The 21,159-nt window shown below is 54.6% G+C and overlaps 1 protein-coding gene across 3 annotated transcripts; it reads right to left on the reverse strand.

Moving 5' to 3' along the window:
- Positions 1 to 1,466: 1,466 nt before the first annotated feature.
- Positions 1,467 to 12,981, reverse strand: LOC138771092 (protein S100-A10-like). 3 transcript variants are annotated; one of them, XM_069950540.1, is made up of 3 exons: positions 12,873 to 12,981; positions 3,011 to 3,165; positions 1,467 to 1,766 (listed from the first exon to the last, which is right to left on the reverse strand). In XM_069950540.1, the coding sequence occupies exons 2-3, from the start codon at positions 3,143 to 3,145 to the stop codon at positions 1,608 to 1,610; spliced, it is 294 nt and encodes a 97-aa protein (XP_069806641.1). In that variant the 5' UTR covers positions 3,146 to 3,165; positions 12,873 to 12,981; the 3' UTR covers positions 1,467 to 1,607. The 3 variants fall into 3 exon arrangements, with proteins under 3 accessions (XP_069806641.1, XP_069806642.1, XP_069806640.1); XM_069950541.1 differs by lacking the exon at positions 12,873 to 12,981 and adding an exon at positions 7,184 to 7,397; XM_069950539.1 differs by lacking the exon at positions 12,873 to 12,981 and adding an exon at positions 5,801 to 5,903.
- Positions 12,982 to 21,159: the final 8,178 nt, after the last annotated feature.

Here is a 21,159-nt window from a genome sequence, read left to right on the forward strand (position 1 = left end):
GTCATACCATCGGATTCACAATCCTGCCTTACCATTGGACTCACAATCTCGTCCTACCATCTGACTCACAATCTCCTCCTACCGTCTGACTCACAATCCCGACCTACTATCGGACTCACAGTCCTGTTCTACCATTGGACTCACAATCCTATCATACCATTGGAATCACAATCTCGTTCTACCATTGGACTCACAATCCCATCCTACTATTGGACTCATTATACACCCAGGGGGAGAGTTATCAAAGATGGTGTAAAGTGAAACTGGCTCAGTCGCCCCCGGCAACCAATCAGATTCCACCTTTTATTCCTCACAGACTCTTTGGAAAATGAAAGGTGGAATCTGATTGGTTGCTAGGGGCAACTGAGCCAGTTTCACTCTACACCATGTTTGATAAATCTTCCCCATAGGATACAATGGATATTATGAAGATAATTCTATAGACACAATATCCGCATGTAATTGTCGTAAGTGGCGTCGAGGACAGTAGTGGAAGCTTTTAGCGGAAGGGCTTTACACATAATAAGGGACACCGCTAGAGGCTTTTTTCTGTGCACCAGGCCGATTCTCAAGGTGTTAGGGCTGTTACTTACCCTGACTAACCCTCCCCGTGTGACCAGCCATGTCTGCCAAGCCCCGGGGACAGCTCTTATGACAGCACACTGTCACTTACTTGTGGTGTGTCAGGCAGGACTGGCAGCACTGTGTTAGATTTATGTAACGTGATCTGCCTGGAGCATCTAGAATCTAGTTAGAGCCTAATGAATAATACATGTAACGCATGTTCCTGTCAGCCCGGGAATGGATTGGCCCGGGCGTAGTCACAATCATTACAACAGGCGTTTCCTCCCACACTCCAAAAACATGCCGATAGGTTGTGTGATGACCCTCCACCCCCACCCGCACAGCACTACAGAATACGTCCAAGCTCCCAGGTCAACCCTGGCATCGACAGATGTCATTTCATAAATCAGCTTGTAGGTGTTGTGGGAGCAGCAGAGCCGATGTTGTGCCCGGAGGGGACAAGGTGCGGTGCCAGTGTCTCACAGGTGACAGGGTAATCATAGGGCAGGTGCGACCTACTGCTGGAAGCTGCCCCTTGTAGGGTGTCTATTATTACACCAGTGTGTGATGGTGTGTAACCTTCATATGTATGAGAACCTGTGTTTGCTCCCCGATGGGGCATGCAGTACACTGGATGGTGGAATTCCTCGATGGGTTGGTGGCCTTCCTGACCAGTGGGTCCACATCTCCTCTGCCTAGCCCGGGCTCACATATGTCTGGTGATCTGCAGCCACCCTGGATGGGAGTGCAGGGAGCTGACTCTTTCACATCCAACACCACATCCGTTGCCCCATAGGCTGGAACAGCCTCAGACCTATTGACCATCCAGCGGGTCATAAAACACCGCATGTTCCTCCCTCGGAGCGTGTAGAGCACCACTGTGAATAAATCACAACACAAACTACAAAAACATTGGGTATTTATTACAGCTTTGGTTCAGGTACGGATTGAGCTGAGTGGACAGATGGGGTCTCTCCCCCTTTTGGAGCAGTTTGGTATTATAGGCAGGTAACAAGGCTTTGGGGTCCAGGGTGGTCTGCTTCCTACTGCTTCCTCCCCTTCATGTTCTTACAGTAGTAGTCATTACAGGCAATGGTCAGACCAGCAATGAGGGAGAAGAAACTGTGAAAGTTGACACGTCCATCTCGACACTGATCCAGATCCTTCATAATCTTATCCACAGCCAGGGGGTCATTCTGGTTCTAAAAGGGGAAGAGAGAAGGGTCAGGATAATAAGGGGAAGGAATCCTGGTGTAACCGTCTCTGAAGGTAACCCTACCAAACACCAGATGGCACCCTCTGCACCCTCCAAAGTATGATGTATGAGTGACTGGGGAAGAACATTACATTACTGATCCTGTACTGATCCTGAGTTACATCATGCATTATTCTCCAGAGCTGCACTCATTATTCTGCTGTTGGGGTCTCTATAGTACGATATATAGTCCCTAGGACCTCTCAAAGCATCGCTTTGGCTCCCACATATGGAAATTTTAGTATCTGATTGTGAAATTACTTGTGAATCCCATTCATTGTCTCTCCTCTACCGCAGGACACACCTATAGGCAAGATGGGGCTCGCTGGGTGGATCAGCTCTCTACGGGGCCACGGCTGCCTGCGTGGAGGGTAGAAAACCTCCCTGAAACTCATTAATGCTATAGGCTATAGGGAAGGTTATCGACCAAAAAAGTTGTATTCTTTTGGCGTAAAATGGGCAGATGCGAATTAAATCAGGCCATTTTACGCCACCTTTGCCAGTGGGGCGGGGGTGGGGTGTAGAGGGGGCGGAGCGGGGGGCGTGGACTCTGGGTCCGCTTCATTTATAATTTTTCGCAACGAAAAACTATAAGGAAACCTACGCCAGCTCTGAACTGGCGTAGGTTTCCTTGCACACACACTGGTGTGCACGGGATTTGTGTAGAGGCAGTGCGCCTCTACATGAATCTCCGTATTGTCGGAGTTGCGGGGACATTTTAACGCCCGGCGCAAAAACCGCCGGACTTAATAAATGTCCCCCATTGTGCTTGCTTTGGGGTTGCCAGGTCATTCTTCTAAACAGGAACATCCTCTCATGTGACCTCTACTTCACTGTTGTTATTTGAGGAGGTTCATGCATTATTTGAGGTCCCAAGGGGTCAATGCCCATTGGGTTGTTGGTGGTGGTGTTTCTAATTCCAAGTAGTCAATGCCCATTGGGTTGTTGGTGGTGGTGTGTCTAATTCCAAGTAGTCAATGCCCATTGGGTTGGGGGGGGGGGTCCAAGGAGTGAATGCCCATTGGGTTGGTGGGAGGGTTCCAAGTACTCTATGCCCATTGGGTTGGGAGGTGGGGTGTAGTCTAATGGGAACAATCCCTTTAATTGTATCAGTATTTTATGGACTGAGCAGATCTTCTCCGTATCGTATGGCATCATCTGTGACCTACACAATGCAAGTCTCTTACACACCTTCAGGAAATCGTGGAACTCGGCCTCCATCATCCTGTGGAGGTCATCCTTGGTCATGTAGCTCTTGTCCCCAGCATATTTATGGAATGTGAACATTAGGGTCTCCATCGCCTGCTCCATCTCAGAAGGGACCATGATTCCCGAATTCTGGGGGTCTGCAAGAGAAGATGAGACCTGTTACTAACAGGTACCCCAAGACCACCTGAGCCCACGTACATTGGGACGGCTCTGCTTCATGGCTGTTTACCAGCTGTATCAAAGAATAATGTCACCCGTGGGGGCTCTGAGGTCTATACTGGGGTCTGGAGTGTAGGCATAAAAAGGAACAACAAAATAGGTAACCTGTCTCTTTCATCCTGAAAGTGTGTATGGGGGAGGGGAGAATTCGGCCGACAGGGTGGCTTTAGGGTGACTCAGGGATTAGAGTGGGTTAACGTCCATTAGTGCCGTCCTGATATTGATTTCAGTCAGGAAGTATAACAGTCAGTGACTGTGCATACGGGAACATGGTCAGCGAGGACTCTTAATGGAGACTAATGACTCTCTCTGCCATTTCCGCATGCATTCTGATGGGAAATAGCTTTTAGTTGCGCGCAGCCCCTCCCATGTCATACTGCTGTAAGAAGCCTCAGTGCTATCTGCCTTAAAGGGCACCCCCAAAATCACGCCTCCCACATTGTGCCGTATATCTATAAGCCAATCCAAGGGTCTCATTTGCTTGGATTTGGTGTTGTGACCGGTGACAGGAGATGCAATTTGATTGGTTGTTGTGGGTCATACCTGCACTTCTCTGCATCGCTATATCGTGATCCTGGCACTGCGCCCCATACTGGAGGGTGCGGTGTGACCGTCACCAGTACCTGTGCCTGAGGCTCAGGATGGGACCAAAGGGAGAACACCATATAGACGCAAAGATGGAGGGAGGAAGCAATGTCACCTGTTGTAGACAGCTTTCCCTTCGAGTTCGCGTAACAATTGTAACAGACCCTCAGCTGTGAGAAGTATTAGGGGTTTATAGCGTAGCTGGAAAGAAGAAGACTCTCATTCACCGACAGGCAAGCAGAGGAGCTGGCAATGGTAGAAACTGAATCTGAAGAACTTTCCATTGTACAGAAATCCTAAGTGTCAGGACTGGAAATAACCCAGCGGGGCGGAGTATCTGCTGAGCCAACACAGCGAGTATAGGTCATGGATCTGCCGTAATAAAACAATGTGAGAGTCCATAGATCAGTCCACCCAGCGCAGCATTCCCTGCATTCCTCACCCTGAGGAGGGAGACACCGGGGGCCCCGCACCTCCTCACCAGCCCCACCTCACTCCATGTCTCCACCATTTCTCCGGAGTGACAAGTATCGGTGGTCTTACTAGTTATTACCAGCTGCAACTCACCCTATGTCTCCATCCATTCCTCCGGAGTGACAAGTATCGGTGGTCTTACTAGTTATTACCAGCTGCACCTCCCCCCATGTCTCCACCATTCCTCCGAAATGACAAGTATCGGTGGTCTTACTAGTTATTACCAGCCGCACCTCACCCCATGTCTCCATCCATTCCTCCGAAATGACAAGTATCGGTGGTCTTACTAGTTATTACCAGCTGCACCTCACCCTATGTCTCCATCCATTCCTCCGAAATGACAAGTATCGGTGGTCTTACTAGTTATTACCAGCTGCACCTCACCCCATGTCTCTACCATTCCTTCAGAGTGACATGTATCGGTGGTCTTACTAGTTATTACCAGCCGCACCTCACCCTATGTCTCCACCATTCCTCCGAAATGACAAGTATCGGTGGTCTTACTAGTTATTACCAGCTGCACCTCACCCCATGTCTCTACCATTCCTTCAGAGTGACAAGTATCGGTGGTCTTACTAGTTATTACCAGCCGCACCTCACCCTATGTCTCCACTATTCCTCCGGAGTGACAAGTATCTGTGGTCTTACTAGTTATTACCAGCCGCACCTCACCCTATGTCTCCACCATTCCTCCGGAGTGACAAGTATCGGTGGTCTTACTAGTTATTACCAGCCGCACCTCACCCCATGTCTCCACCATTCCTCCGGAGTGACAAGTATCGGTGGTCTTACTAGTTATTACCAGCCGCACCTCACCCCATGTCTCCACCATTCCTCCAGAGTGACAAGTATCTGTGGTCTTACTAGTTATTACCAGCTGCACCTCACCCCATGTCTCCACCATTCCTCCGGAGTGACAAGTATCGGTCTTACTAGTTATTACCCACCAGCCGCACCTCACCCCATGTCTCTACCATTCCTCCAGAGTGACAAGTATCGGTGGTCTTACTAGTTATTACCCACCAGCCGCACCTCACCCCATGTCTTTACAACTCCTCCGGAGTGACAAGTATCGGTGGTCTTACTAGTTATTACCCACCAGCCGCACCTCACCCCATGTCTCCACCATTCCTCCGGAGTGACAAGTATCGGTGGTCTTACTAGTTATTACCCACCAGCCGCACCTCACCCCATGTCTCCACCATTCCTCCGGAGTGACAAGTATCGGTGGTCTTACTAGTTATTACCCACCAGTCGCACCTAACTCCATGTCTCTACCATTCCTCCGGAGTTACAAGTATCGGTGGTCTTACTAGTTATTACCCACCAGTCGCACCTCACTTCAAGTCTCCATCCATTCCTCCGGAGTGACAAGTATCGGTGGTCTTACTAGTTATTACCCACCAGCCACACCTTGCCCCATGTGCCCACCATTCCTCCGGAGTGACAAGTATCGGTGGTCTTACTAGTTATTACCCACCAGCCACAACTCACCCCATGTGTCCTTTGGGACCCAACTATTTTCCCTTGAAGTGTCAGCACTCTCTGGCACCCCAAGTAGCAAAGCTGCCTTTGTCTTCATTCAGTTTTATGGAGGAGGAAGAAGCAGAGAGCCAGGAGGAAGGTGTGGATGTTGACTCTCCTCTATCTCTGGGATTAGTGTCAGGAACTCTCCTCACCACACCCTACTCATCACCCATCATACGGCCAGCTATAGCACCTGTGCATATACATGACCTGGAGCTGGTCAGAGGGAGAAGATGGGTACACCCTACTCATCACCCATCATACGGCCAGCTATACCACCTGCGCATATACATGACCTGAGAGATGGTCAGAGGGAGAAGATGGGTACACCCTACTCATCACCCATCATACGGCCAGCTATAGCACCTGTGCATATACATGACCTGGAGCTGGTCAGAGGGAGAAGATGGGTACACCCTACTCATCACCCATCATACAGCCAGCTATAGCACCAGTGCATATACATGACCTGGAGCTGGTCAGAGGGAGAAGATGGGTACACCCTACTCATCACCCATCATACGGCCAGCTATACCACCTGCGCATATACATGACCTGGAGCTGGTCAGAGGGAGAAGATGGGTACACCCTACTCATCACCCATCATACAGCCAGCTATAGCACCTGTGCATATACATGACCTGGAGCTGGTCAGAGGGAGAAGATGGGTACACCCTACTCATCACCCATCATACAGCCAGCTATGCCACCTGGGCATATACATGACCTGAGAGCTGGTCAGAGGGAGAAGATGGGTACACCCTACTCATCACCCATCATACGGCCAGCTATAGCACCTGAGCATAGTTAGGACAGGGGGCAGTCCTTGTGGGCGCTGTATGGAGTGTAAATCCTGTCCAGACCCCATGCTTCTCACAGCTGAGGGTTTGTTACAGTGTATTACATCTTGGCAATGAGCCTCGGTTCCTTATCTACAATGTCGCCTTTGTCTGGTGAGTTTGGGGTGGGGTCCCTGGGAGGCGGCTGATACCTCAGCTCACCTCTCCTGAACCCGAATACATTACAGAGATTTTCTCATAGTGTGTTACTATCAGAATTACCACACAGGGAGCCATAGGGGTGATGGGTGTGGTAGTGCGGACGACCTCCAGCGATTGCTCCTGTAATGGCGGGGGGCATGTGGTGGCTCCATCCTCCCATCACAGAGGGGTGCTCCCCTCATATTGGCAGGCCGCACCGTGTACAGTCCTTACCAAGGTGAGCTGGAGGGGTAGCACAGCCCTGACACCACAATGGCGGCCCATCTGACCCCTGTCCCTTTAGCAGCACAGGCCTGGTGCACGAGTGCCCCCCCTATGGCCGGCCCTGCACCCCTCACCCAACGCTTACCTCCAGCCTCACAAGACTTTCTTCTGTCATCTGCTCTATGTGCTGGAACGTGCCCGAATTTGGGTGAAGGGCGAGGCCGAGGTGTGGAAGCAGTGGGTGTTCCTAACACGCTGGGCGTGCCATTCTGATTCCCTGATCCCTCACACCTCGCTGTAACCTGGACTCTAGACCCGGAGATCACAATCCGATACCCACGAACTACATGAGCTACGAAGGTCCTGGGCCTTATAGGGTGAAGGCATGAGCTAAGAGGGGCGAGGGTCCTGGGCCTTATAGGGTGAAGGCATGAGCTAAGAGGGGCGAGGGTCCTGGGCCTTATAGGGTGAAGGCATGAGCTAAGAGGGGCGAGGGTCCTGGGCCTTATAGGGTGAAGGCATGAGCTACGAGGGTCCTGGCCCTTATAGGGTGAAGGCATGAGCTATGAGGGGCGAGGGTCCTGGGCCTTATAGGGTGAAGGCATGAGCTACGAGGGGAGAGGGTCCTGGGCCTCATAGGGTGAAGGCATGAGCTACGAGGGTCCTGGCCCTTATAGGGTGAAGGCATGAGCTATGAGGGGCGAGGGTCCTGGGCCTTATAGGATGAAGGCATGAGCTATGAGGGGCGAGGGTCCTGGGCCTTATAGGATGAAGGCATGAGCTACGAGGGGAGAGGGTCCTGGGCCTTATAGGGTGAAGGCATGAGCTACGAGGGTCCTGGGCCTTATAGGATGAAGGCATAAGCTAAGAGGGGAGAGGGTCCTGGGCCTTATAGGGTGAAGGCATGAGCTACGAGGGTCCTGGGCCTTATAGGATGAAGGCATAAGCTAAGAGGGGAGAGGGTCCTGGGCCTTATAGGGTGAAGGCATGAGCTAAGAGGGGAGAGGGCCCTGGGCATTATAGGGTGAAGGCATGAGCTACGAGGGGCGAGGGTCCTGGGCCTTATAGGGTGAAGGCATGAGCTACGAGGGGCGAGGGTCCTGGGCCTTATAGGGTGAAGGCATGAGCTACGAGGGTCCTGGGCCTTATAGGATGAAGGCATAAGCTAAGAGGGGAGAGGGTCCTGGGCCTTATAGGGTGAAGGCATGAGCTAAGAGGGGCGAGGGTCCTGGGCCTTATAGGGTGAAGGCATGAGCTACGAGGGGCGAGGGTCCTGGGCCTTATAGGGTTAAGGCATGAGCTACGAGGGGCGAGGGTCCTGGGCCTTATAGGGTGAAGGCATGAGCTAAGAGGGGAGAGGGTCCTGGGCCTTATAGGGTGAAGGCATGAGCTACGAGGGTCCTGGGCCTTATAGGGTGAAGGCATGAGCTAAGAGGGGCAAGGGTCCTGGGCCTTATAGGGTGAAGGCATAAGCTACGAGGGGCGAGGGTCCTGGGCCCTATAGGGTGAAGGCATGAGCTACGAGGGTCCTGGGCCTTATAGGGTGAAGGCATGAGCTACGAGGGGCGAGGGTCCTGGGCCCTATAGGGTGTGTCCTGTAACACTTGCCGCACAGCTGGATGGATACCTGGGCATCACAGGGCTCAGCACTAGTGTCTGCACTACAGAGGCCGTCCAGGCACAGGACCCTGCATGCTGAGGACCTGCACAGAGGCTGAGGACCCCAGGACTCTGCATGCTGAGGACCTGCACAGAGGCTGAGGACCCCAGGACCCTGCATGCTGAGGACCTGCACAGAGGCTGGAGACACCGGGACCCTGCATGCTGAGGACCTGCACAGAGGCTGAGGACCTGCACAGAGGCTGGAGACACCGGGACCCTGCATGCTGAGGACCTGCACAGAGGCTGGAGACACCGGGACCCTGCATGCTGAGGACCTGCACAGAGGCTGGAGACACCGGGACCCTGCATGCTGAGGACCTGCACAGAGGCTGGAGACACCGGGACCCTGCATGCTGAGGACCTGCACAGAGGCTGAGGACCTGCACAGAGGCTGGAGACACAGGGACCCTGCATGCTGAGGACCTGCACAGAGGCTGGAGACACCGGGACCCTGCATGCTGAGGATCTGCACAGAGGCTGGAGACACCGGGACCCTGCATGCTGAGGACCTGCACAGAGGCTGAGGACCCCAGGACCCTGCATGCTGAGGACCTGCACAGAGGCTGAGGACCCCAGGACCCTGCATGCTGAGGACCTGCACAGAGGCTGAGGACCCCAGGACCCTGCATGCTGAGGACCTGCACAGAGGCTGAGGACCCCAGGACCCTGCATGCTGAGGACCTGCACAGAGGCTGGAGACACCGGGACCCTGCATGCTGAGGACCTGCACAGAGGCTGAGGACCCCAGGACCCTGCATGCTGAGGACCTGCACAGAGGCTGGAGACACCGGGACCCTGCATGCTGAGGACCTGCACAGAGGCTGGAGACACCGGGACCCTGCATGCTGAGGACCTGCACAGAGGCTGAGGACCCCAGGACCTGGAAGGGGCCTAATCCTAGCTCTGGGCCCCTCTCATCTGCCAGCTCTGCAGGGACACACCCCGACATCCGGAGACAAACACCGCACGCCCAACACAATAAGCTGCATATACAGCTGGAGGGAGACGCTCTGCAGCACAACCTACCCACATGGCCTATACTATACCGTATGCACATGGTCTATACTATACCGTATCTACATGGTCTATACTATACCGTATCCACATGGTCTGTATATACCTGTATTATATCCCGGGGCCCCTCTATCTGCAGTATACACTGTATATACCTGTATTATATCCCGGGGCCCCTCTATCTGCAGTATACACTGTATATACCTGTATTATATCCCGGGGCCCCTCTATCTGTAGGATACACTGTATATACCTGTATTATATCCCGGGGCCCCTCTATCTGTAGGATACACTGTATATACCTGTATTATATCCCGGGGCCCCTCTATCTGTATTATACACTGTATATACCTGTATTATATCCCGGGGCTCCTCTATCTGTATTATACACTGTATATACCTGTATTATATCCCGGGGCCCCTCTATCTGCAGTATACACTGTATATACCTGTATTATATCCCGGGGCCCCTCTATCTGTAGGATACACTGTATATACCTGTATTATATCCCGGGGCCCCTCTATCTGTAGGATACACTGTATATACCTGTATTATATCCCGGGGCCCCTCTATCTGCAGGATACACTGTATATACCTGTATTATATCCCGGGGCCCCTCTATCTGTAGGATACACTGTATATACCTGTATTATATCCCGGGGCCCCTCTATCTGCAGGATACACTGTATATACCTGTATTATATCCCGGGGCCCCTCTATCTGTATTATACACTGTATATACCTGTATTATATCCCGGGGCCCCTCTATCTGCAGTATACACTGTATATACCTGTATTATATCCCGGGGCCCCTCTATCTGTAGGATACACTGTATATACCTGTATTATATCCCGGGGCCCCTCTATCTGCAGGATACACTGTATATACCTGTATTATATCCCGGGGGCCCCTCTATCTGTAGGATACACTGTATATACCTGTATTATATCCCGGGGCCCCTCTATCTGTAGGATACACTGTATATACCTGTATTATATCCCGGGGCCCCTCTATCTGCAGGATACACTGTATATACCTGTATTATATCCCGGGGCCCCTCTATCTGTAGGATACACTGTATATACCTGTATTATATCCCGGGGCCCCTCTATCTGCAGGATACACTGTATATACCTGTATTATATCCCGGGGCCCCTCTATCTGTATTATACACTGTATATACCTGTATTATATCCCGGGGCCCCTCTATCTGCAGTATACACTGTATATACCTGTATTATATCCCGGGGCCCCTCTATCTGTAGGATACACTGTATATACCTGTATTATATCCCGGGGCCCCTCTATCTGCAGGATACACTGTATATACCTGTATTATATCCCGGGGCCCCTCTATCTGTAGGATACACTGTATATACCTGTATTATATCCCGGGGCCCCTCTATCTGCAGTATACACTGTATATACCTGTATTATATCCCGGGGCCCCTCTATCTGCAGGATACACTGTATATACCTGTATTATATCCCGGGGCCCCTCTATCTGCAGTGTACACTGTATATACCTGTATTATATCCCGGGGCCCCTCTATCTGCAGGATACACTGTATATACCTGTATTATATCCCGGGGCCCCTCTATCTGCAGGATACACTGTATATACCTGTATTATATCCCGGGGCCCCTCTATCTGCAGGATACACTGTATATACCTGTATTATATCCCGGGGCCCCTCTATCTGTAGGATACACTGTATATACCTGTATTATATCCCGGGGCTCCTCTATCTGCAGTATACACTGTATATACCTGTATTATATCCCGGGGCCCCTCTATCTGCAGGATACACTGTATATACTTGTATTATATCCTGGGCCCCTCTATCTGTAGGATACACTATATATACCTGTATTATATCCCGGGGCTCCTCTATCTGTATTATACACTGTATATACCTGTATTATATCCCGGGGGCCCCTCTATCTGTATTATACACTGTATATACCTGTATTATATCCCGGGGCCCCTCTATCTGCAGGATACACTGTATATACCTGTATTATATCCCGGGGCCCCTCTATCTGTTTTATACACTGTATATACCTGTATTATATCCCGGGGCCCCTCTATCTGCAGGATACACTGTATATACCTGTATTATATCCCGGGGCCCCTCTATCTGCAGGATACACTGTATATACCTGTATTATATCCCGGGGCCCCTCTATCTGCAGGATACACTGTATATACCTGTATTATATCCCGGGGCCCCTCTATCTGTATTATACACTGTATATACCTGTATTATATCCCAGGGCCCCTCTATCTGCAGGATACACTGTATATACCTGTATTATATCCCGGGGCCCCTCTATCTGTAGGATACACTGTATATACCTGTATTATATCCCGGGGCTCCTCTATCTGCAGGATACACTGTATATACCTGTATTATATCCCGGGGCCCCTCTATCTGCAGGATACACTATATATACCTGTATTATATCCCGGGGCCCCTCTATCTGCAGGATACACTATATATACCTGTATTATATCCTGGGGCTCCTCTATCTGTATTATACACTGTATATACCTGTATTATATCCCGGGGCCCCTCTATCTGTTGGATACACTGTATATACCTGTATTATATCCCGGGGCCCCTCTATCTGTAGGATACACTGTATATACCTGTATTATATCCTGGGGCCCCTCTATCTGTAGGATACCTGCCTCCCATCGGTGTGTAATAAGAGGTGTATTATATTATTATAAGCCCCATCAGGTACAGTGACGCCTCTGGCGCAGGGTTAGGGCGTGCCTGGTACAGCTGGTGCTCCCTGTGTGAGTAGATTGTCAGCTCTTTGGAGCAGAGTCCAGCATGCACAGCAGCTATGTGTGAGTGTGTGTGTATATGTGTATGTGTATATGTGTATATATATGTGTATGTGTGTGTGTGTGTATATATATATATGTGTGTGTGTATATGTGAGTGTGTGTATATATATATGTGTGTGTATATATGTGTATATGTGTGTGTGTGTGTATATATATGTGTATGTGTGTGTGTGTGTATATATATGTGTATGTGTGTGTGTGTGTATATATATATATATGTGTGTGTGTGTGTGTGTATATATATGTGTATGTGTATATATGTGTGTATATGTGCGTACGCTCAGCAGAGACCTTACCTGGTGCAGAGAGCAGTCGGCTGCAGGCAGTGGCTCCTGTGGGTACAGTGAGGAGTACACTGTGTGTCTGTGCTGATCACTGCTAGCAGGACCTCCCCTATGAGGCTGGCCCAACCCTGAAACTTGAGGCTGCCTTCTCCTGAGTGAACGCAGCCTGCCCGCCACACACCCAGCCTGCCCCCTGCCCTCTATAGCCGGCCCCCCACACACCCAGCCTGCCCCCTGCCCTCCCAGCCTGCCCCCCACACACCCAGCCTGCCCCCTGCCCTCCCAGCCTGCCCCCCACACACCCAGCCTGCCCCCTGCCCTCCCAGCCTGCCCCCCGCCCTCCCAGCCTGCCCCACACACACCCAGCCTGCCCCCGCCCTCCCAGCCTGCCCCCCGCCCTCCCAGCCTGCCCCCCGCCCTCCCAGCCTGCCCCCCACACACCCAGCCTGCCCCCTGCCCTCCCAGCCTGCCCCCCACACACCCAGCCTGCCCCCCACACTTTCAGCCTGCCCCCCCACACCCAGCCTGCCCCCCACACACCCAGCCTGCCCCCTGCCCTCCCAGCCTGCCCCCCACACACCCAGCCTGCCCCCTGCCCTCCCAGCCTGCCCCCCACACATACACACACAGCCTGCCCCCGGCCCTCTCAGCCGGCCCCCCACACACCCAGCCTGCCCCCTGCCCTCCCAGCCGGCCCCCCACACACCCAGCCTGCCCCCTGCCCTCCCAGCCGGCCCCCCACACACCCAGCCTGCCCCCCCCACATACACACCCAGCCTGCCCCCTGCCCTCCCAGCCTGCCCCCCACACACCCAGCCTGCCCCCTGCCCTCCCAGCCTGCCCCCACACACCCAGCCTGCCCCTCCCCACATACACACCCAGCCTGCCCCCTGCCCTCCCAGCCTGCCCCCCACACACCCAGCCTGCCCCCTGCCCTCCCAGCCTGCCCCCCACACACCCAGCCTGCCCCCCCCCCACATACACACCCAGCCTGCCCCCTGCCCTCCCAGCCTGCCCCCCACACACCCAGCCTGCCCCCTGCCCTCTCAGCCGGCCCCCCCACACCCAGCCTGCCCCCTGCCCTCCCAGCCTGCCCCCCACACACCCAGCCTGCCCCCTGCCCTCCCAGCCTGCCCCCCACACACCCAGCCTGCCCCCCACACACCCAGCCTGCCCCCTGCCCTCCCCTCACACACCCAGCCTGCCCCCTGCCCTCCCAGCCTGCCCCCCACGCACCCAGCCTGCCCCCTGCCCTCCTAGCCTGCCCCCCCCACACCCAGCCTGCCCCCCCCACACACCCAGCCCACCCCCTGCCCTCTCAGCCGGCCCCCCACACACACAGCCTGCCCCCTGCCCTCCCAGCCTGCCCCACACACACCCAGCCTGCCCCCCCCCCCCCACACACCCAGCCTGCCCCCCACACACCCAGCCTGCCACCTGCCCTCCCAGCCTGCCCCCCCACACACACACCAAGCCTCCCCCCCCCCCTCACACACACACACACCAAGGCTGCCCCCCCTCACCCAGCCTCCCATACACACACCTGTGGGAGGCTGTAACAACCTGTATGGTCCTTGGCTCACCCCTCTTTTGTGGTGTGCTTTTGGTGGGTGTGTGATGTATGTTTGATAGCTGTGTGTGTGGTGGGTGTGTGATGTATGTGTGATAGCTGTGTGTGTGGTGGGTGTGTGATGTATGTGTGATAGCTGTGTGTGTGGTGGGTGTGTGATGTATGTGTGATCGCTGTGTGTGGTGGGGATGTGTGATATATGTGTGATAGCTGTGTGTGGGGTGGGTGTGTGATGTATGTGTGATAGCTGTGTAGGGGTGGGTGTGTGATGTATGTGTGATAGCTGTGTGTGGTGGGGATGTGTGATATATGTGTGATAGCTGTGTGTGGGGTGGGTGTGTGATGTATGTGTGATAGCTGTGTGTGGGGTGGGTGTGTGATGTATGTGTGATAGCTGTGTGTGTGTGGTTGGTGTGGGTGTGATATATGTGTGATAGCTGTGTGTGGTGGGGATGTGTGATGTATGTGTGATAGCTGTGTGTGGTGTGTGTGTGTGATGTATGTGTGATAGCTGTGTGTGGGGTGGGTGTGTGATGTATGTGTGATAGCTGTGTGTGTGTGGTGGGTGTGGGTGTGATATATGTGTGATAGCTGTGTGTGGTGGGGATGTGTGATGTATGTGTGATAGCTGTGTGTGGTGGGGGATGTGTGATGTATGTGTGATAGCTGTGTGTGTGGTGGGTGGATGTGTGATGGATGTGTGATAGCTGTGTGTGTGGTGGGGGGATGTGTGATGGATGTGTGATAGCTGTGTGTGTGGTGGGGGATGTGTGATGGATGTGTGATAGCTGTGTGTGTGGTGGGGGGATGTGTGATGGATGTGTGATAGCTGTGTGGGGGTGGCTGGATGTGTGATGGATGTGTGTAAATGGATCTGTGTGTACTGACATGTGATGGTTCTATGTGTGATGATCACTGTGTGTGTACTGAGTGAATATGTGGTAGATATAGCCAGGACCAGTGTGACATGCAGCAAGCTCCATCTGCTGGTGGCTGTCCGGTACTGCAGTGTTTTCTGGTCAGCAGGCAGCACATCACATGTGAGGGGAGGCGACACCTTTCACCTTATCCCTCTGTCCCTCCTCCTCACGTACATCCCTTTGTACTTCTTTGTTACCCATATCCCTCTGTCCCTTCCTCATCACCCATATCCCTCTGTCCCTTCCTCATCACCCATATCCTTCTTTCCCCCCCTGGCCCCCATATCCCTCTGTCCCCCCTGGTCACCCATATGCCTCTTTCCCCCCCTGCCCCCCATATCCCTCTGTCCCTTCCTTGTCACCCATATCCCTCTGTCCCCCCTGGTCACCATTATCCCTCTGTCCCCCCCTGGTTACCCATATCCCTCTGTTCTTTCCTTATCACCCATATCCCTCTGTCCCCCCCCCCCCCTCCGGTCACCCATATCCCTCTGTCCCTTCCTTGTCACCCATATCCCTCTGTCCCCGCTGGTCACCAATATCCCTCTGTCCCTTCCTTGTCACCCATATCCCTCTGTCCCCGCTGGTCACCAATATCCCTCTGTCCCCCCCAGTCACCCATATTCCTCTGTCCCCCCTGGTCACCAATATCCCTCTGTCCCTCCTGGTCACCCATATCCCTCTGTCCCTTTCTTGCCACCCATATCCTTCGGTCACCCCCAGTCACCCATATCCCTCTGTCCCCCCCCCCCTCCGGTCACCCATATCCCTCTGTCGTCCCCCCCTCTGGTCACCCATATCTCTGTCCCCCTGGTGTTACCCATGTCCCACTGTCCCCCCTGGTCACCCATATTCCTCTGTCCCTACTGGTCACCCATATCCCTCTATCCCTCCTTGTTACCCATATCCCTCTGTCCCTTCCTTGTCACCCATATCCCTCTGTCCCCCTGGTCACCAATATCCCTCTGTCTCCCCCAGTCACCCATATCCCTCTGTCCCCCCTGGTCACCAATATCCCTCTGTCCCCCCGGTCACCCATATCCCTTTGTCCCCCCTGGTCACCAATATCCCTCTGTCTCCCCCAGTCACCCATATCCCTCTGTCCCCCCTGGTCACCAATATCCCTCTGTCCCCCCGGTCACCCATATCCCTTTGTCCCCCCTGGTCACCCATATCCCTCTATCTCTTCCTTGCCTCCCATATCCCTCTGTCCCCCTCTGGTCACCCATATCCCTCTATCCCTCCTTGTCACCCATATCCCTCTGTTCCTTCCTTGTCACCCATATCCCTCTGTCCCCCCTGGTCACTCATATCCCTCTTTCCCTCCTGGTTACCCATATCCCTCTGTCCCTTTGTTGCCACCCATATCCTTCGGTCACCCCCAGTCACCCATATCCCTCCTTCCCCCCTCTCCGGTCACCCATATCCCTCTGTTCCCCTGTCCCCCCCCCCTTGTCACCCATATCTCTCTGTCCCCCCGGTGTTACCCATATCCCTCTGTTCCCCCTGGTCACCCATATTCCTCTGTCCCTTCCTTGTCACCCATATCCCTTCTTACCCCCCAGTCACCCATATCCCTCAGTTCCACCTGGTCAAACATATCCCTCTATCCCTCCTTGTCACCCATATCCCTCTGTCCCCCCCCCCTGGTCAGTCATATCCCTTTGTCCCCCCTGGTCACCATTATCCCTCTGTCCCCCCCCCGGTGACCCATATCACTTTGTCCCCCCTGGTCACCCATATCCCTCTGTCCCCCCCCCCCCCCCCCCTGGTCACTCATATCCCTCTGTCCCCCCTGGTCACCATTATCCCTCTGTCCCCCCCGGTCACCCATATCCCTCCTTGTCACCCATACCCCTCTGTCCCTTCCCTTGTCACCCATATTCCTCTTCGTCACCCATATCCCTCTGCCCCCCCCCCCCCCCCCCCCCGGTCCCTCTGTCCCTTTCTTGTCACCCATATCCCTCTCGTCTCCCATATCCCTCTGTCCTCCCCCCGGTCACCCATATCCTCTGTCCACCCCCGGTCACCCATATCCCTCTGTCCCACCCCACCCCCGGTCACCCATACCCCTCTTTCCCTTCCTTGTCACCCATATGCCTCTGTCCCTCCTCTTCACGTACATCCCTTTGTACTTCTTTGTTACCCATATCTCGCTGTCCCTCCTCCTCACCCATATCCCTCTGTCCCTTCCTTGTCACCAATATCCCTCTGTCCCCCCCTGGTCACCCATATCTCTCTGTCCCTCCTTGCCACACATATCCCTCTGTCCCTTCCTTGTCACCCATATGCTTCTGCCACCCCAAGTCACCCATATCCCTCCCCCCCCCTCCGGTCACCGATATTCCTCTGTCCCTCCTTGCAAATCATATCCCTCTGTCCCCTGGTGTCACCCATATCCCTCTGTTCCTCCCGGTCACTCATATCCCTCTTTACCTCCCCCCCCCCCCCGGTAACCGATATCCCTCTTTCCCCCCTGGTCACCCATATCTCTCTGTCCCCCCTGGTCACCCATATCCCTCTGTCTTTCCTTGTCACCCATATCCCTCTGTCCCTTCCTTGTCACCCATATCCCTCTGTCCCCGCTGGTCACTCATATCCCTCTGTCCCCCCTGGTCACCAATATCCCTCTGTCCCCCCCAGTCACCCATATCCCTCTGTCCCCCCTGGTCACCATTATCCCTCTGTCCCCCCCCCCCCCCCCCCCCCGGTGACCCATATCCCTTTGTCCCCCCTGGTCACCCATATCCCTTTGTCCCCCCTGGTCACCCATATCCCTTTGTTCCCCCGGTCACCCATTTCCCTCCTTGTCACCCATATCCCTCTACCCTCCCCCCAGTCACCCATATCCCTCTGTCCTTTCCTTGTCACCCACATCCCTCTGCCCTCCCCCAGTCACCCATATCCCTCTGTCCTTTCCTTGTCACCCACATCCCTTTGCCCCCCCCCCTCAGGTCACCCATATCCCTCTATCCCTCCTTGTCACCCATATCCCTCTGCCCCCCCCCCCCTGGTCACTCATATCCCTCTGTCCCTCCCTGGTCACCCATATCCCTTTGTCCCCCCTGGTCACTCATATCTCTCTGTCCCTCCTCGTCACCCATATCCCTCTGCCCTCCCCCCAGTCACCCATATCCCTCTGTCTCCCCCGGTCACCCATATCCCTCCTTCCTTTCCTTGTCACCCATATCCCTCTGTCCCCCCCCTCCAGTCACCCATATCCCTCTATCTCTTCCTTGTCTCCCATATCCCTCTGCCCCCCCCCGGTCACCCATATCCCTCTGCCCCCCCCCCCCCCGGTCACCCATATCCCTCTGTCCCCCCCCTCCAGTCACCCATATCCCTCTATCTCTTCCTTGTCTCCCATATCCCTCTGCCCCCCCCCCCGGTCACCCATATCCCTCTGTCCCCCCCCCCCCCCCCGGTCACCCATATCCCTCTGTCCCCCCCTGGTCACCCATATCTCTCTGTCCCTCCTTGTCACCCATACCCCTCTGTCCCTTCCTTGTTACTCATATCCCTCTGTCCCCCCTGGTCACCAATTTCCCTCTGTCCCCCCTGGTCACCAATTTCCCACTGTCCCCCCCGGTAAACCCATATCCCTTTGTTCCCCCTGTCACCCATTTCCCTCCTCGTCACCCACATCCCTCTGTCCCCCCCCTCAGGTCACCCATATCCCTCTATCTCTTCCTTGTCTCCCATATCCCTCCGTACCCCCCCCCCCGGATCAACCATATCCCTCTGTCCCCCCCGGTCACTCATATCCCTCTTTCCCCCCCTGGTCACCCATATCCCTCTGTCGTCCCCCCCCCCCCCGGTCACTCATATCCCTCTTTCCCCCCCTGGTCACCCATATCCTTCTGTCCCCCCCCCCCCCCCCCCCCCGGTCACTCATATCCCTCTGTCCCCCCCCCCCCTCGTCACTCATATCTTTCTGTCCCTCTTTGTTACCCATATCCCTCTGCCCCCCCTGGTCACCCATACCCCTCTGTCCCTTCCCTTGTCACCCATATTCCTCTTCGTCACCCATATCCCTCTGCCCCCCCCCGGTCCCTCTGTCCCTTTCTTGTCACCCATATCCCTCTGGTCTCCCATATCCCTCTGTCCTCCCCCCGGTCACCCATATCTTCTGTCCACCCCCGGTCACCCATATCCCTCTGTCCCACCCCACCCCCGGTCACCCATACCCCTCTTTCCCTTCCTTGTCACCCATATGCCTCTGTCCCTCCTCCTCACGTACATCCCTTTGTACTTCTTTGTTACCCATATCCCGCTGTCCCTCCTCCTCACCCATATCCCTCTGTCCCTTCCTTGTCACCAATATCCCTCTTTCCGCCCCTGGTCACCCATATCCCTCTTTCTTTCCTTGTCACCCATATCCCTCTTTCCCCCCCTGGTCACCCATATTTCTCTGTCCCTTCTTGCCACACATATTCCTCTGTCCCTTCCTTGTCACCCATATGCTTCTGCCACCCCAAGTCACCCATATCCCTCTCCCCCCCCCCCCCTCCAGTCACCGATATTCCTCTGTCCCTCCTTGCAAACCATATCCCTCTGTCCCCTGGTGTCACCCATATCCCTCTGTCCCTCCCGGTCACTCATATCCCTCTTTCCCCCCCCCCCCCCTGGTAACCCATATCCCTCTTTCCCCCCTGGTCACCCATATCTCTCTGTCCCCCCTGGTCACCCATATCTCTCTGTCTTTCCTTGTCACCCATATCTCTCTGTCCCTCCTTGTCACCCATATCCCTCTGTCCCTTCCTTGTCACCCATATGCTTCTGCCACCCCCAGTCACCCATATCCCTCTCCCCCCCCCTCCGGTCACCGATATTCCTCTGTCCGTCCTTGCAAATCATATCTCTCTGTCCCTCCCGGTCACTCATATCCCTCTTTACCTCCCCCCCCCCCCCCCCCGGTAACCCATATCCCTCTTTCCCCCCTGGTCACCCATATCTCTCTGTCCCCCCTGGTCACCCATATCCCTCTGTCTTTCCTTGTCACCCATATCCCTCTGTCCCTCCTTGTCACCCATATCCCTCTGTCCCTTCCTTTTCACCCATATCCCTCTGTCCCCCCTGGTCACCCATATACCTCTCTCCCTTTCTTGTCACCCATATCCCTCCCCGCCCCCCCCCCCCCCCTCCCGGTCACCCATATCCGTCTGTCCCCCTGGTCAACCATATCCCTTTGTCCCTTCCTTGTCAACCATATCCCTTTGTCCCTTCCTTGTCAACCATATCCCTCTGTCCCCCGTTCCCCCGTTCCCCCATATCCCTCTGCCCCCCCCCCCCCCCGGTCACCCATATCCCTCTGTCCCTATTTCCCTTCCTTATCACCTAGATCCCTCTGTCCCTTCCTTGTCACCCATATCCTTCTGTGACCACCAGTCACCCATATTCCTCTGTCCCTTCCTTTTCACCCATATCCCTCTGTCCCCCCTGGTCACCCATATCCCTCTGTCCCCCCCGGTCACCCATATCCCTCTGTCCCTTCCTTGTCAACCATATCCCTCTGTCCCCCGTCCCCCCAGTCACCCATATCCCTCTGTCCCCCCCCAGTCACCCATATCCCTTTGTCACCCCCTGGTCACCCATATCTCTCTGTCCCCCCGGTCACCCATATCCCTCTGTCCCCCCTGGTCACCCATATCCCCCCGTTCCCCCCAGGTCACCCATATCCCCCGTTCCCCCCAGTCACCCATATCCCTCTGTCCCCCGGTCACCCATTTCCCTCTGTCTTTCCTTGTCCCCCATATCCCTCTGTCCCTTCCTTGTCACCCATATCCTTCTGTCACCCCCAGTCACCCAT

The sequence above is a fragment of the Dendropsophus ebraccatus genome, chromosome 13 (assembly GCF_027789765.1).
Source record: "Dendropsophus ebraccatus isolate aDenEbr1 chromosome 13, aDenEbr1.pat, whole genome shotgun sequence".
Taxonomy (NCBI): domain Eukaryota; kingdom Metazoa; phylum Chordata; class Amphibia; order Anura; family Hylidae; genus Dendropsophus; species Dendropsophus ebraccatus.